The 14,839-nt window shown below is 45.0% G+C and overlaps 1 protein-coding gene across 1 annotated transcript; it reads right to left on the bottom strand.

Annotated features, from left to right (window-relative positions):
* Positions 1–8,136: 8,136 nt before the first annotated feature.
* Positions 8,137–11,871, bottom strand: LOC141271334 (protein huluwa-like). The gene is made up of 3 exons (XM_073681465.1): positions 11,455–11,871; positions 8,759–8,954; positions 8,137–8,489 (listed from the first exon to the last, which is right to left on the bottom strand). The coding sequence occupies exons 1-3, from the start codon at positions 11,869–11,871 to the stop codon at positions 8,317–8,319; spliced, it is 786 nt and encodes a 261-aa protein (XP_073537566.1). The 3' UTR covers positions 8,137–8,316.
* Positions 11,872–14,839: the final 2,968 nt, after the last annotated feature.

Genomic DNA, 14,839 nt, shown 5'->3' with positions numbered 1-14,839 from the left:
CCTAACCCTCATATAACACTCAAAATATCCAGGATCCCATGATGGTTTCTGCATGGAGCTAAGGTGGGTAATTTACTAACACTATCAAGGGTGAGAGTACACGCTCCTGGTGAAAAAGTTACGCTTGTGGTCCCACCCCAAGTACCGCGCTGCAACTTGTCCCTGCAGCCTCATCATAACTTGCAGCAAGTTCTGGCAAATTTCCCTCTAACCCTTTTGTACCTGGTGATTTAGGGTAGTGAGGGGTTAATATCAGTATCCCTGCTGGTCTAAGGCAGTGAAGAGATGAATGCTTCTGGTGGTCTCTATGGCATGGCACGTACTGTCTATATGCGGTGGCATAGAGCAATAATTGTGTTAATTCAGTACCCACCAAGGTTTACGGCAGTCCAATGACCCATTATTTTAAGATTACTAGTGCAGGTCGGTGAGAATGGTTAAAAGGGGTTGTCCACGCCTTTGATATTGATCCCCTATTCCCAGGATAGCAATATCAGATCAGTGACTCCCACCACCCTCATTGATCAGCCCTGGCCACATGTAAACTGTACAGAGCTGGACAGCACAGCGCCATACACAGCTTAGTGGCCATTGCCGAGAACTGCAGCTCTACTATTTAATTGACAGCAGCTGATGGTCCGCCCACTGATCTGATATTAATTACCAATCCAAAGCGTGGGTCAACATCAAAAAAGTGGACAAAGCTTTAATGCTGCATACCTGGGCCTCAGTGGTTAGTCACGGCTGTAGTGTCCTGGCTTGTCCCTTCATGTTCCCTCCCTGCACTGATAATAGAGATGAGAGGACCATACATCTGTGACTACAGGGGCTCAATTCTCTGTGACTGGGCAGAGCGATTCTGGATCTGCCTGATCATAAGTGTGGGGGGGGGGGTATTGATGGTTAGTGTAGTGAGGTAGGCGCTGTGGGCTTCCCTGAATGCAACTCCTATACATTTGCCAGTGATGATTGTGCTGCTTGATGCCTCCATCGCAGAAGGGGAAAGCACATAGCAGCTCGCTGTATTCCAGTTACATGATTATAGATTGTTCCATGACTGCTATTTTCCAACATAAGGAAATGTCGGCCGTGTGCTGGATCCTACTCTGGCGTTAAAGTGGACGCTCGTGCTGCATGCATGTGCTCTCCTCCTTATTCACAGCCTGTTTTTTCTGCCCTCCTTGAGAACATAGATGCTTTCCACATTTGGATCTATCATGAACAACCCCCTTCCTGCTTCTTTCTCCAACCCCTTATATGTGGCACTAAAAGACTATCTTCCAAGGGAAATTCAATGCAAAAGGCCTCATGTAGAAGACACAGACATGGGGCTCGATTCATTATTACATTTGCGTCTGTTACTTTTGTCTAGTTTTTGGCGTTTTTAACCTGTTTTTTATTTGTGCCACTTTTTTTTGCAAATGCCTTTGTTTTTTCAATGTGGACATGGTTTTGGTTTTCAGATGTTTGCGCAAAATCTACCAATTGCAACTTTTTTAAAAGTCCTATACAACCAATCGGTATAGGATGGGAAAGGATTAGATGGCAGCGAGCAGCAAAGGGGTCCAATTAGTGCTAAAAAAAAAAATCACTTTACTCCCATAAAATTATGTGATAATAAAACCGTGTAAAACATAAAATTAAAGGAATTGCTGTTTTTCTTTCCCATTGTCCCCAGAAAGGGGTAATAAAAGTTACCCATAAAGTTCTATGTACCTCTGAGGCGCCCTCTGGAGGCACCTGTCACACGACTTACAATTAAAGTCTGGGAGACATTTTTATTATTGTGTTCATTGTAAATCTAAACATTACACTTCCATGTCTCGCACTCACAGCTATACAAATATCGCCACAGTCTACATGACCCTTCACAGGTAATTCTCAAACCCAGCATTTGTGGCTGATTGTAATTTCAGCTGATGGCCACAAGGAGTCAGTGTTGTATCATATTGGGTCATTGCTCTAGATCGGGGATTTAAGAGATGGTCACAAGCCACATTATAGGTGCAGAAGACCCCTTTGAAGGCTATAATTTCTTAAGTGTCCGTTCCTTAAGTAATAATGCTCGACGTGCCTACTTATAAAGTAGGTATGTCCGGAGTGCTCACTTATAATGCCCCTTCAGCTCCTCATAAAAAAAGCTATAATGCCCCCCTCAACAAGTAACATTTTGAAGAATGGAAGAGGCTCTGACCGGCGGCCAGTAATGGTAGCTGGTGAGTTACTCCCATGGAGACTTCTATGAAGGTTCTTCATAGACTAGAGATGGTGCTGCCATCCTGAATATAATGGGGGTGCACATAATCGATCTCTGCTCCTACGGTGAGCACTGCACTCAGCAGTCTCATAGATAATAAATGGAGCGGAGGCCACACTTGCACCTCCACTCCATTCAGGATGGGGCTACAGAGACCAGTTCTAAAGCTCCAGGGATCACTGGGGGTCCCAGCCGTTGGACCATCAGTGATCAGCAAATTATGGGATAACCTTTTAAAGAGTGAATAAACTGTTATACATTTTTGTCTTTTTTCCCCCCACATTGAGCAAGTACTTTAATTCTTTTTATTTGTATTGAGTCCCTACTCCAATTCATTTGCATGCTCAGACAGGAGCTTTGTGCTCCTGTCTGCTGAGCCGTGCGCTCCTGTCTGCTGAGCCGTGCACTCCTGTCTGCTGAGCTTTGTGCTCCTGTCTGCTGAGCCGTGCACTCCTGTCTGCGGAGCTTTGTGCTTCTGTCTGCTGAGCCGTGCGCTCCTGTCTGCTGAGCTTTGTGCGCCAGTCTGCTGAGACGTGCACTCCTGTCTGCTGAGCTTTGTGCTTCTGTCTGCTGAGCTTTGTGCTTCTGTCTGCTGAGCCGTGCGCTCCTGTCTGCTGAGCTTTGTGCTTCTGTCTGCTGAGCTTTGTGCTTCTGTCTGCTGAGCCGTGCGCTCCTGTCTGCTGAGACGTGCGCTCCTGTCTGCGGAACCGTGCGCTCCTGTCTGCTGAGCTTTGCGCTCCTGTCTGCTGAGCTTTGTGCTTCTGTCTGCTGAGCTTTGCGCTCCTGTCTGCTGAGCTTTGTGCTTCTGTCTGCTGAGACGTGCTCTCCTGTCTGAGGAGCCCTGCGCTCCTGTCTGCTGAGACGTGCGCTCCTGTCTGCTAAGTTGTGCGCTCCTGTCTGCTGAGCTTTGTGCTTCTGTCTGCTGAGCCGTGCGCTCCTGTCTGCTGAGCTTTGTGCTTCTGTCTGCTGAGACGTGCGCTCCTGTCTGCGGAACCGTGCGCTCCTGTCTGCTGAGCTTTGCGCTTCTGTCTGCTGAGACGTGCGCTCCTGTCTGCTGAGCTTTGTGCTTCTGTCTGCTGAGACGTGCGCTCCTGTCTGCTGAGCTTTGTGCTTCTGTCTGCTGAGACGTGCGCTCCTGTCTGAGGAGCCCTGCGCTCCTGTCTGCTGAGCTTTGTGCTTCTCTCTGCTGAGACGTGCGCTCCTGTCTGCTGAGACGTGCGCTCCTGTCTGAGGAGCCCTGCGCTCCTGTCTGCTGAGACGTGCGCTCCTGTCTGCTGAGACGTGCGCTCCTGTCTGCTGAGCTTTGCGCTTCTGTCTGCTGAGACGTGCGCTTCTGTCTGCTGAGCTTTGTGCTTCTCTCTGCTGAGACGTGCGCTCCTGTCTGCTGAGCTTTGTGCTTCTCTCTGCTGAGACGTGCGTTCCTGTCTGCTGAGCTTTGTGCTTCTCTCTGCTGAGACGTGCGCTCCTGTCTGCTGAGACGTGCGCTCCTGTCTGAGGAGCCCTGCGCTCCTGTCTGCTGAGACGTGCGCTCCTGTCTGCTGAGACGTGCGCTTCTGTCTGCTGAGCTTTGTGCTTCTCTCTGCTGAGACGTGCGCTCCTGTCTGCTGAGCTTTGTGCTTCTGTCTGCTGAGACGTGCGTTCCTGTCTGCTGAGCTTTGTGCTTCTGTCTGCTGAGACGTGCGCTCCTGTCTGCTGAGCTTTGCGCTTCTGTCTGCTGAGACGTGCGCTTCTGTCTGCTGAGCTTTGTGCTTCTCTCTGCTGAGACGTGCGCTCCTGTCTGCTGAGCTTTGTGCTTCTCTCTGCTGAGACGTGCGCTCCTGTCTGCTGAGCTTTGTGCTTCTCTCTGCTGAGACGTGCGCTCCTGTCTGAGGAGCCCTGCGCTCCTGTCTGCTGAGACGTGCGCTCCTGTCTGAGGAGCCCTGCGCTCCTGTCTGCTGAGACGTGCGCTCCTGTCTGCTGAGACGTGCGCTTCTGTCTGCTGAGCTTTGTGCTTCTCTCTGCTGAGACGTGCGCTCCTGTCTGCTGAGCTTTGTGCTTCTGTCTGCTGAGACGTGCGCTCCTGTCTGCTGAGCTTTGCGCTTCTGTCTGCTGAGACGTGCGCTCCTGTCTGCTGAGCTTTGTGCTTCTGTCTGCTGAGCTTTGTGCTTCTCTCTGCTGAGACGTGCGCTCCTGTCTGCTGAGCTTTGTGCTTCTGTCTGCTGAGACGTGCGTTCCTGTCTGCTGAGCTTTGTGCTTCTGTCTGCTGAGACGTGCGCTCCTGTCTGAGGAGCCCTGCGCTCCTGTCTGCTGAGCTTTGTGCTCCTGTCTGCTAAGTTGTGCACTGTTCGGGTGATCTATTGAATGATCTGTGGCGGTGTAAGGACCTGGACCCCCAACGATCTGCAGGCAATTAAAGTGCCTGCTATATACAATATATATTAAAAAAAAAAACAGTAAGAAAAAAATTATAGTCACCTAACCCTAAGTCCTCTAGTAGTTCACTAGCTGAATCTTCTTTCAGCGTCCAAGAATGGTGGGAGGCAATGTAGTGATGTTACCGCAGATCCTACACCGAGAGGCTGGCGTGCTAGTCACCGAGTGTTTCAGAGAATGATTATACCTGGCTGTAATTGTGCTAGAATCACAGTAATTTTCCAGATTTCTACATTAAGTTATAGATTTGTGATTCCAAGTACACAAAGACCTCCCATCAAAGTGGCGTAAATCTCTTTGAAAAGTCACGTCACATGAGCAACGCTGCAACCAATCAGTGAGCTCAGTGGCTCCAAGCAGCTCATGCAGTGAACTTGGGAAGAGCCACACAGCTCACTGATTGGCTGCAGCATTGTCAATGTGATGTCACCGCTGAAGACAATACCAGACATCGGGAGCAGCAGCCGAGACTTACTGCTGGACCAGGGGAGGATGACTAAGCACAGCTTGTTTTTTAAACCAACTGCAGACAAGGGTTTTCCATACCGGAAAACACCTTTATGTCTCCACTTCCCTCCTCTAGAAGGGTGGCTTCCCTAGGAATCTACCTTTAAGCCTGCCATGTATCTTCTGTCAGATGAAAGTGACCAACTACTTAAAGGGGTTTTCGAGTTTTGTGTGAATAGAATTTAAAGGAGCTGCGTATGACTAATATTGATGACCTTTCCTTAGGATGAGTCATTAATATGAGCTCAGCATTGGTCTGACACCCGGCACACCGACCAATCAGACGTTAGCTAGTATTCCGGCTGCCAAAAGTACACAGTGCGGGAACAGAACAGCGCTGTACACAGTGTAGTGGCTGCAAACGGGTAGTGCAGCTAAGCTTCCATTCACTTCAACAGGAGCTGCAGTACCTGAGAGCAGCCACTACACAGATCGTGTTCTGTCTAGTAAGGATAAGTGGCGGGCAGCGGCAGGACTCAATGCTGCCTAGCAAGGGATGAGCAGCAGCGCCGACCGTTTATCCATTGCATTAGGCTGGTCTGACCCCTCCCGCTGCTTACATCTATATATAATGTCTCTGTCTGTGACAGCACTCTTCTACTGTAACTCCATCACCTTTGACTGGATGGGTGGCGCAATAATCTGATCGCCCATCACTGGAGTGGTGGCGCCGTTTGCCTTATATGCCTAGGGCGCCAATATACTTTCCTGGGCCTGGTGAAGGGTGTTGGACCCCCACTGATCTCATATTGATAGCCTTTCTTGAAGAGGCTATCGGCTCACAGAACAGAATGACTGATCAAACCACACAGCCACTCAGTGCATCAGGGCGGGGCCAAACAGAACAAGTGCACTTACCCACCTGCTTATTTTCTGTCTATCTTCGCCTTTCTCTGCCTCTATGAAGTCCGAGCTGTCAATCAAAGAAGAGGGGGGGGGATAGAGGGAAACCGGAGGTGGGAAGGTGCACGGAGCGCCTGTGCTTGGTTTGAACAGTCAATCTGCACTGACAGACTCCCTTTAAAGACAACCTGTCACCAAGTCAAATGCGTCAAGTTTTTGCCCTTTTTTTAATTCCTGCTTTTCCCCTAAGTTTTACGTTTTTATTTTATTTAAATCCGCCATACAGTTCCAGAAATATGAGCCTTTTTATTTGGGGCTAATTTTTAGATGCTTTACAAAAAGGGTGTGGCTCGCAGGGTAATTATGCACAGCAGACTAAAGACACACCCTCAAATAATCCTGTGAGACACGCCCACTCAGGAAATGCCATAAAAAAAGTAGCACAAATTAAAAAGGCCCATATCTCTGGAACTGTAGGGCAGATTGTAAAAAAATAAAAAACGGAATATTCGAGGGAGCAGAAGGAATAAAACCAAACAAATAACTGAACATATTTGAACTGGTGACAGGTCCTTTTTAAAAGAAATGGTTGCTAAATCCTATGAGGATTTTTTTTTCTGTAAAATTACATAATTTTTAATATTAGATTGTGACAACTTCTTACATAAGAAGGATTATCACATTATTGATTTTTTTTTTTTTTTTTTTTTTTTTTTTTTAAGTATTTGCAAGTCTAATGCCATAGATTCAGGTCATGTCCTATATAAAATGGTGTTGGGGCAAAGAAGTAATTTACGGAAAGATATATTTGTAAATGAGAAAAAAAAAATTTGGAGCCTTTTAATAAATAAAACAGAATAAAATAAAATTATTTTCGCTGTGCGTGGCAGCTGTCGGCGACAAACAATTTCACAATGGCACATACAATACTGATAAATGTACAAAACATACAGGAAAAGCGACAGGACGGCGAGGCCTTATTGGGACATATGTACAATTTTTGTCATGAAAATGGGTCACACGCAAATTAGGGTCTGAAACTGAATTTTTATCAAACCCCAAAAAGCAAAACATTATGGCAGATGGGCAACATTTGGCCGTTCACATACAGAATTATTATATGACGACTAGCGGCAAGCTAGCTGACTGTTTCCAGTAACAAGCCATAACCCATGTGCGGTGTATAATTAGGTCATTATTTCAGGCTATAAACACTGATTCGTCTGTCCTGGCCCGCTGCATTAGAAGCCCATGGTGGTCCAGGTTTTATCCGCCATGGCCGGCTCATCCCGATACTGTACTGACATCTACAAGTAAAAATGACAGATACCACAACACGACAACAATAAAAAAAAGATATGGAGGGCGGCGATGCCAGACTAGTCCCATTATACTTATTTTTGTCCTTAACCCTTTCAGTTGGTGGCGACGCTGCTCATCTTTTTTGACGCAAATAAAAAGTTCCTTTTTTTTTGTAACAGATCTGATTGCCAAAATATTTTTAGCTTAATAAATAATAAAAATTTAAATTTAATAAAAAATAAAAAAAAATGTCTGAACATGAGAGATCCAGATGAGAACTCTGCAGATTGGGGTGCTGGGAGTAGTGAGAGTGGTAGGAAACTTCAGGGAGTTGGGTAAAGGGTTAATTTTACATATTAGAAATAGCCTCTTTTGTGTCACCTGAAGGGGGCGCTGTGTACTCGGGGGGAGTAGGTAAAGTGTGAGATAAGGGGCGCAAACAACATATTAATGTGGCACGGTGCCATAGACTAGACGTAGAATACTGGGGTGCAGGTAATAATTCTGTGTATAGGGGAGGGGGGTGTCAGGAGGGGGCGCTGGAAGAATACGGGAGTGAAGGACAATATTCATATATAATCAAGAATGGCACTCGTGGGCAAAATAGGTCAATGGAAGGAACAAGGTGGGATCTAGTGTATATGGGGGTGCAGCACAGAATCAAGTAAAGATGGGGGGGCTGGTGAGAGTGTGTGAACTTAGGGGGTCAGTACTAGCGTGTCATAGCGGTATATTCTAAGGGTGTAAGGCAGTATTCTATGCACTCATACAGGGGGTGCGGTATGTGAAGTAGGAATTTGAAATTTGGTGGGGGTATTAGTGAGATAATTGGGGGCGGGGCGGGGTGGGGACAATGAGTGAGGTCCAAGAGAGCAACGGTGCAGTTTTGGGTTGCAGGGGAGTTGGCACAATCTGTGCAGATTACTTTTTTTTTGGGGGGGGCGGGTGATGGGGTGGGGCAGATCTGCGTAGTCCTCACATTGGTGTCCAGTCTCTTATACCCAGTATTGCTTGCTGCAGATGACTGGGAGCTGGTGGTTCTGCCAGGTTTCTCTACGGAGCCGGTTCTTCCTCATATAACAGGGGTCGTAGTAATCCCATTCCATCCCTGAGGCCCAGGACTGGGAGCAGGAATCACTGTCTGAGGATAAGATGTGCAGAGAGACACCTGCGGGGGAGACGTGAGGACAACATGAGGACAACATGAGGACAACATGAGGACAACATGAGGACAACATGAGGACAACATGAGGACAACATGAGGACAACATGAGGACAACATGAGGACAACATGAGGACTTTACCCGTGATCAGCTATGTAGGAGATGGGCACAATGGTGCCTCCTAGTCCACAATCCCACGCGGCTGTGCTCCCTTACACTATATACGGTCCCATTACAGTTTCCCGTCATGTCTGGGGACTTTAGATGCACTCACCTGCGCTGACCCCAAAGTCAGTATCCAGTCCTGGACCCTGGAAGCTGCTGTTGGCTGAAACTCGAGTTGGCGTGTCATCCGGGGGGATACTGCTGGCGTGGTCAAACAGTATAGACCCCAAAGGGTTCAACGATGCTCCTACAGGCTTCCTCTGGGTGCTGGTCTTATGGCAGAACTTCCCCTTTGGAGTCATTACCTGAAGAGAAGAGACGGTAACATGCATAATATACAAGTCTACAACTCCCAACATATCCATAATAAAGTTCTATTACATTCTATACATACAACACTACAACTCCCAGCATGACCATATTACAAGTGTGTACTGGAAATTGAATACTGGGTATGATCACTGACCCAGTGAATGCCATTCCATATAACCGTGTGCATTTCCGGAAAATGTACATGACCTGCACCTGGAGCCCTTTCATGATCCAAAAATTGGAGTTCGGTGCTGGGCTACGGGTATGTAGATCATGGGTCCAATGTGAACTCTGCCTTCGTATATGGACGTCTCCGCACATATCTCTGTAAAGTTACCTGATCACAAACGTGAGGATTGTATCAGCAAGAAACAGGAGTCTGCCGTATACTCCAAACAAAGCACACTACAACCCCCAACATGAGCCGACTGCTAGACATGACTATAAGACAATTACACCCCATAAATTGAACACTACAACTCCCAACATGTCCAGATCAAAATACAATTCTATTATACTATAAACAAGAAAACACTACAACCTCCAGCAAGACCTGATCATAATACAAAGCCAACATACTATATGTGTAGAACTACAACACCCAGCAAATCTGACCACTAAACATACTACTGTAACAGGAGCTGATTCAACAAAGCTTTTACATCATTTTTCTGGCATAAAAAGTTTTGAAAAGTCGCATAATTTTGGCACAACTGCCAGCTACGCTAAAATTATGCAACAAATCTTACTCCAGCAGGGACTGGAGTATAATCAGTGGCAAGGCGCGCACAGGAGGGACACACCACTTCTCTGACGGTCCTGATTCACGAAGAGGCATGGCGACTCCAGCACGGCCCCTCGTCAAAACCGGCCCGAACAATGCCATTCTTGATGAATCAGTGCTTAGACTACAACCCCCAACATGACCCAATGATAATACAATTTTATTGTGCTATAAACAAAAATCACTACAACCTCCAGCAAGATCTGACAGCCAGGCATGACCATAATTTGACGCTGTTATACTCTATACATAGAACACTACAACCCCCAACATGCTTTACGCTGCAAACAGAAAACATTTAGTGGCTTATTCATTATTTGGATTTTTTTAAGCCACTTTTCTTTTTTGACTTGTGGTTTTCACTGTTGTTTTTACAGCAAATTCATCAAAATGGTGTTTTTTTGCCTTTTAACTTTTTGGGCGACTTTTTAGCTCAAAAAGTTGCAGGTTTTGCAAAATGTCTTATAGATGCAACTTTTTCACTAGTGTACATAAAATCACTCCGGGGGAGGACTGGAGTAGAGTTGTGACAAATTTTGGATGGATCTGTCTAAGGCCTCGTTCACATGGTCAATATTTTACATCAGTATTTGGAAGCCAAAACCAGGAGAGGAACAATCCGAGGAAAAGTATAATAGAAACACGTCACCACTTCTGTATTTATCACCCACTCCTGGTTTTGGCTTACAAATACTGATGTAAAAGACTGACCAAATACTGAAAGTGTGAACATGGACTAAGGTTACGTGCGCATGATCAGTATTTGCTTGCAGAAATTTCTGCAGCGTTTCTGCACCTTCTTGCCAACAAAAACACTGCGGAAATTCCACATATTTTTGATGCGTGTTTTTGCCATGTGTTTTTTCCAATGCATTGTATAGGAAAAACGCAGGCAAATCCGCACAAAGAATGGACATGCTACTTCTTTTTCCATACATGAAATTCTGTAAGGAAAATTCCTGATCATGTGCACAGATCTCGCCAAATCTCATAGGAAATGCTGGGACAGGGATTGCAATGCGTTTTTGGGGACAAAGCCGTGCGGATTTACCGCATCAAAACCGCATAAACAACGCACTGTGTGAACATACCCTAAAACATCTGGAAAAGCTACATTGATGTTAAAAAAAAATTAGAAAGCTAACAAAAGACAACTTGAAAAAAAAGACACAAATAATTTGATGAATTTGTTGCAAATCACAAAGTCAATAATTGAGAAAAAAAAATGGTAGAAATGCAATGATGAATCAAGCCCTAAATCTTGTGTTTAAGGTCTCACAGTTTATCTTTCTGTTCCATTAAGGGCAGATTGTGATGTGTTACTCCGATCTATTGAGTAACCTGCAGGGTAAAGCATGGTGGATTTGAATTCCTAGCAGCTGACTTCAGAGGTGGGGGGGGTCTTGCTGAGTTAATATCATTTTTGTGCTCTCATTACCTACTTTGAAGGTGAAGGGGGAGTTTAGCTTTTTGATTATTAGTATCTTACTCACCGCAGGGAGGGTTTGCGGAGCGGCTGGCGTGTTGGGTGGAGCGGCATTCTGCGGAGTCTCTTGCTCGCTGTACGATGTTATGCCACCTCCCCCATCTTCAACCTCATTCCAGCTTACCCCTCTGTTTGGTGACAAGGCCACGGGGCATGGACATGTCCTTGAGGGGCCACGGGGCATGGACATGGCATGTGGTGTGCACAGACGGTAGGGTCTCACTGGGGTCTCGTTCTGCTTATAACACCATTCTCTGGTGGACTGGAGTCTATCGCTGGGTGTGTGAGCACTTGCACCCAGGGCCAATGTAGCCTCCAAACCTTGACTGACGACCCCAGAATAGCTGTCATATGAGGACTTCTCTGGGCAGCTGGGCTCTGGCCTGTTTTGTCCTGGCTGCTTGCTGCCCCTTGATATTCCTCCTCGCCTTTTGCCCCTTTTTTCCAGGGACAGGGCAGGAAGGCGAAAGAAAATCAAAAAGCAATTTAGGAGGAACAACAAAACCACACATGGGAGAAGGATAAAAACCAGGAGCGTAAGTGATGGCTGCAAAATCAACTTCTCCTCTACAGATGGAGCAGCCTGGGCCATAGGGTTCCCCCCAATTAAGGGAGGCAGAGAGGGAACCACCGACGCCATGTCATTAACAGAGCCTAGAGTATTTGGAATAGGATAAAGGGGGAAAGGAAAGTGAAGGCTCAATAGTAGGAACCAGGAGTAAGGATCAGGAGTCAGGTTTGGTGGACTTCTTCTCAATGGACTGAAAGCTGTAGTAAGACTACATTTCCCAGCATGCCCTGAAAGCTTACAACATGCTAAGGGTTGTAGTTCCACCACGACCATGTAGACTTGTAAACCACTGATCCACTAGTCTCCTCCAAACTGGCCAAAGCACAACAGTCATATAAATATACAAGAATCTTAAACAGTGATGATGTCCTGGCTGTAAATAAGGGGTTTAAGAGAAGGGTCATCAATTATTCCGGTGTCGGCCCACGGGTAACACCTGGAGAACAGTGAGTGGAGCGAGGAGGGGTCAAGAGGTAAAGCTAATGCTTAATGGACATCAGCATATAATGGTGATTATGATGTTAAGGTTACAATAGGCCAATAAGGCAGGGGCCTGTTCTAAGTGGTCCTCAAAATATGTTCATACAAAGAATTTTGAACAGATCCAACATGATTATTCACATCAAAATACTCTGCGTGAACATATCCTTAGGCTATGCTGAGACAGAGTTGTTCGAAAAAAGGTTTAAAAAATGATCCTCCTCAAAAACTGCTTTCAAGTATTCTACCCATTTCAATTTTTAAAACCTGAAGTTTAAGTGTATGTTCACACTGAGATTTTTGAGAAGTTTTTTTGGAGCTGAAACTTTCCTCCTAAACTCAAAAAACTCAGTGTGAACGTAACCTAATGTCACCTCACTGAGGCGGATTCCTCCAAACGATACGGTCAAGTCAAAAGGCTTTAAATCCCGCTTAAGACCTTATGCACACATCTATATTTTGCATCAGTGTTTATATGACAAAGCCAGGAGTGGAGCTTACAGCGTAAAACTATAATTGTTTTAAAGACACTGGTTTTGGCATATAAATACTGCTGCAAAATACTGACGTGTGAATGAGGCCTAAAGCTGCATGCCCACAATTTTGATACTGTGCATTTTCGCTGCAACAAAAACGCAGCGTCTTACAGTTCCAAGAAAGTGGATGGGATTTATAGAAATCTCCTGCCCTCCGTGCTTTTCTTTACGCAGCATATACTGACCTGCGGTGCCTGTTTCAAATCCGCAACATGTTGATTTTTTTTTCGAGGGTACGCTGTGTTTTATTGTGCAGATTTTTCCCATAAGACTTGTATAAGATGCAGAAAATCCGCAGGTAAAAAACACATATGAATTTCCGCAGCGGAAACGCATCAAAAACACATGTAATCTGCACATGACTGTATCAAGAAAGTTGACATCAAAAAGAGACAAAAATCTCAGTGTCAAAAAAATGCACGAAAAAACATAAGCAACCAAATTTATTTAATAGGTGCAGAAAAATCTGCAACATCAAAAGCTCATTGTGGGAACATAGCCTAAAGGGAAGGTGTCATCTGGCTATTCCAACAACAAATAATGTCGTGTGTAAAGGCACTTAAATGCTTACTAAGTGCTTGCATTGCTTGTAGAATTTCATTTAAAAGTTTTTGAGCTATTTTAGACGTCCGTGATAATCGGTCCGATGTGGGATCGCAGTGCATGGGCTGGCCGTGCATCTCCTGATGTATAGCAATATATGAAGTCATCATGCCCGGCCAGCCCATGCACTGCAATCCCACATCGGACCGATTATCACGGACATTCGAAAGAGCCCTTAACCCTTTCACACCCTGGCTGTTTTAATTTTTTCCTCCCTTTCTTCCCAGAGCCATATAGCCATATGAGGGCTTGTTTTTTTGCGGAGCGAGTTGTACTTTTGAATGACATCCCTGATTTTACCATATAGTGTACTGGAAAACGGGGGGAAAAAAATCCAAATGGGGAGAAATTGCAAAAAAAAAAGTGCAATACCATGGTTTTTGACATTTTTAATGATACCATTTTGGGGTACATACGATGTTTTGATCGCCTCTTATTGCATTTTATTGCAGCGACCAAAAAAAACGTAATTCTGGGTTTTTGATTTTTTTCTCATTACGCTGTTTAAGGATTAGATTATTTTACTTTATATTTTGATAGATCTGACATTTCTGAACGCAGCGATACCAAATATGTGTATTTTTTTATTTTTAATGGGGCAAAAGTGGGGTGATTTGAACTTTTGTGGGTTTTTTTTATGTTTTAAAACTTTTTTTTTTACTTTTTAGGCTATGTTCACACATCATTGTTTGTTTTGGGTTCATTTTCTGCAGTAAAACATGATCTCTTGCCAGGAGGGTGTTCAGGATTTTTGTTGCAGTTTTCTTGCAGGTGCGTTTTTTCAGCGTTTTTTTCACTGTCCTTTTGTCTCTGTTATGCATGTACATAAAGTTCAGTGATAAAAAAAAATCTCATTCTGGTTAATGCACAAAAAATGCTGCAAAAATGCTGAAAAAAAATTTACCTGTGTTTTTGGTGCATTTTTTCAGCATTTTTTTTCACCGCCCATTACTTCCTATGGGTTAAAAAAATGCTGAAAGAAGTGACATGCTCTATTTTCCTAAAAACCATGAAAGGCACAAAATCCTGAAAAGAAACCCATGATGTGTGAACTAAGAATTCTGGAATCTCATAGACTTTGCTGGTACTGCAAAAGGCAGCTGAAAATTTGCATAAAAATCTGCAGCAAAAAACACTGAAAAAAACATGATGTATGAACATAGCCTTACTGTGTTCAGTAGACCTCTTAGGAGACCTGAAGCTGCGATCGCCTGTGCTACACATAGTAGGGGCTTCAGGACCAGCAACAGTATATACCACTGCGGATATCATTGCAAAAAAAAAAAAGTTGCGAGAAGCCAGACATTTTACCCTTTGCATGGTAAAGAGTGAAACTCGCAACTTTATCTGCAGCATAAATTGACATGCCGTGGATCTCACACCCGCAGCTCCTGTTAGCTTACACTGTGGATATATTT

The sequence above is a fragment of the Phyllobates terribilis genome, unplaced genomic scaffold, assembly GCF_046119375.1.
Source record: "Phyllobates terribilis strain yellow unplaced genomic scaffold, ASM4611937v1 Scaffold_1__5_contigs__length_1240528914, whole genome shotgun sequence".
Taxonomy (NCBI): domain Eukaryota; kingdom Metazoa; phylum Chordata; class Amphibia; order Anura; family Dendrobatidae; genus Phyllobates; species Phyllobates terribilis.
This window is presented reverse-complemented; position numbering and strand designations above follow the sequence as displayed.

What these genes read in the sequence shown, in the direction of transcription:
- LOC141271334 (XM_073681465.1), bottom strand. Translation starts at nt 11,871, where the DNA reads ATGGCGTCGGTGGTTCCCTCTCTGCCTCCCTTAATTGGGGGGAACCCT. An exon ending in ATAAGCAGAACGAGACCCCA is followed by an intron (nt 8,955 to 11,454) that starts GTGAGACCCTAC and finishes TCTTCTCTTCAG; the next exon opens with GTAATGACTCCAAAGGGGAA. An exon ending in TGACTTTGGGGTCAGCGCAG is followed by an intron (nt 8,490 to 8,758) that starts GTGAGTGCATCT and finishes TCTCCCCCGCAG; the next exon opens with GTGTCTCTCTGCACATCTTA.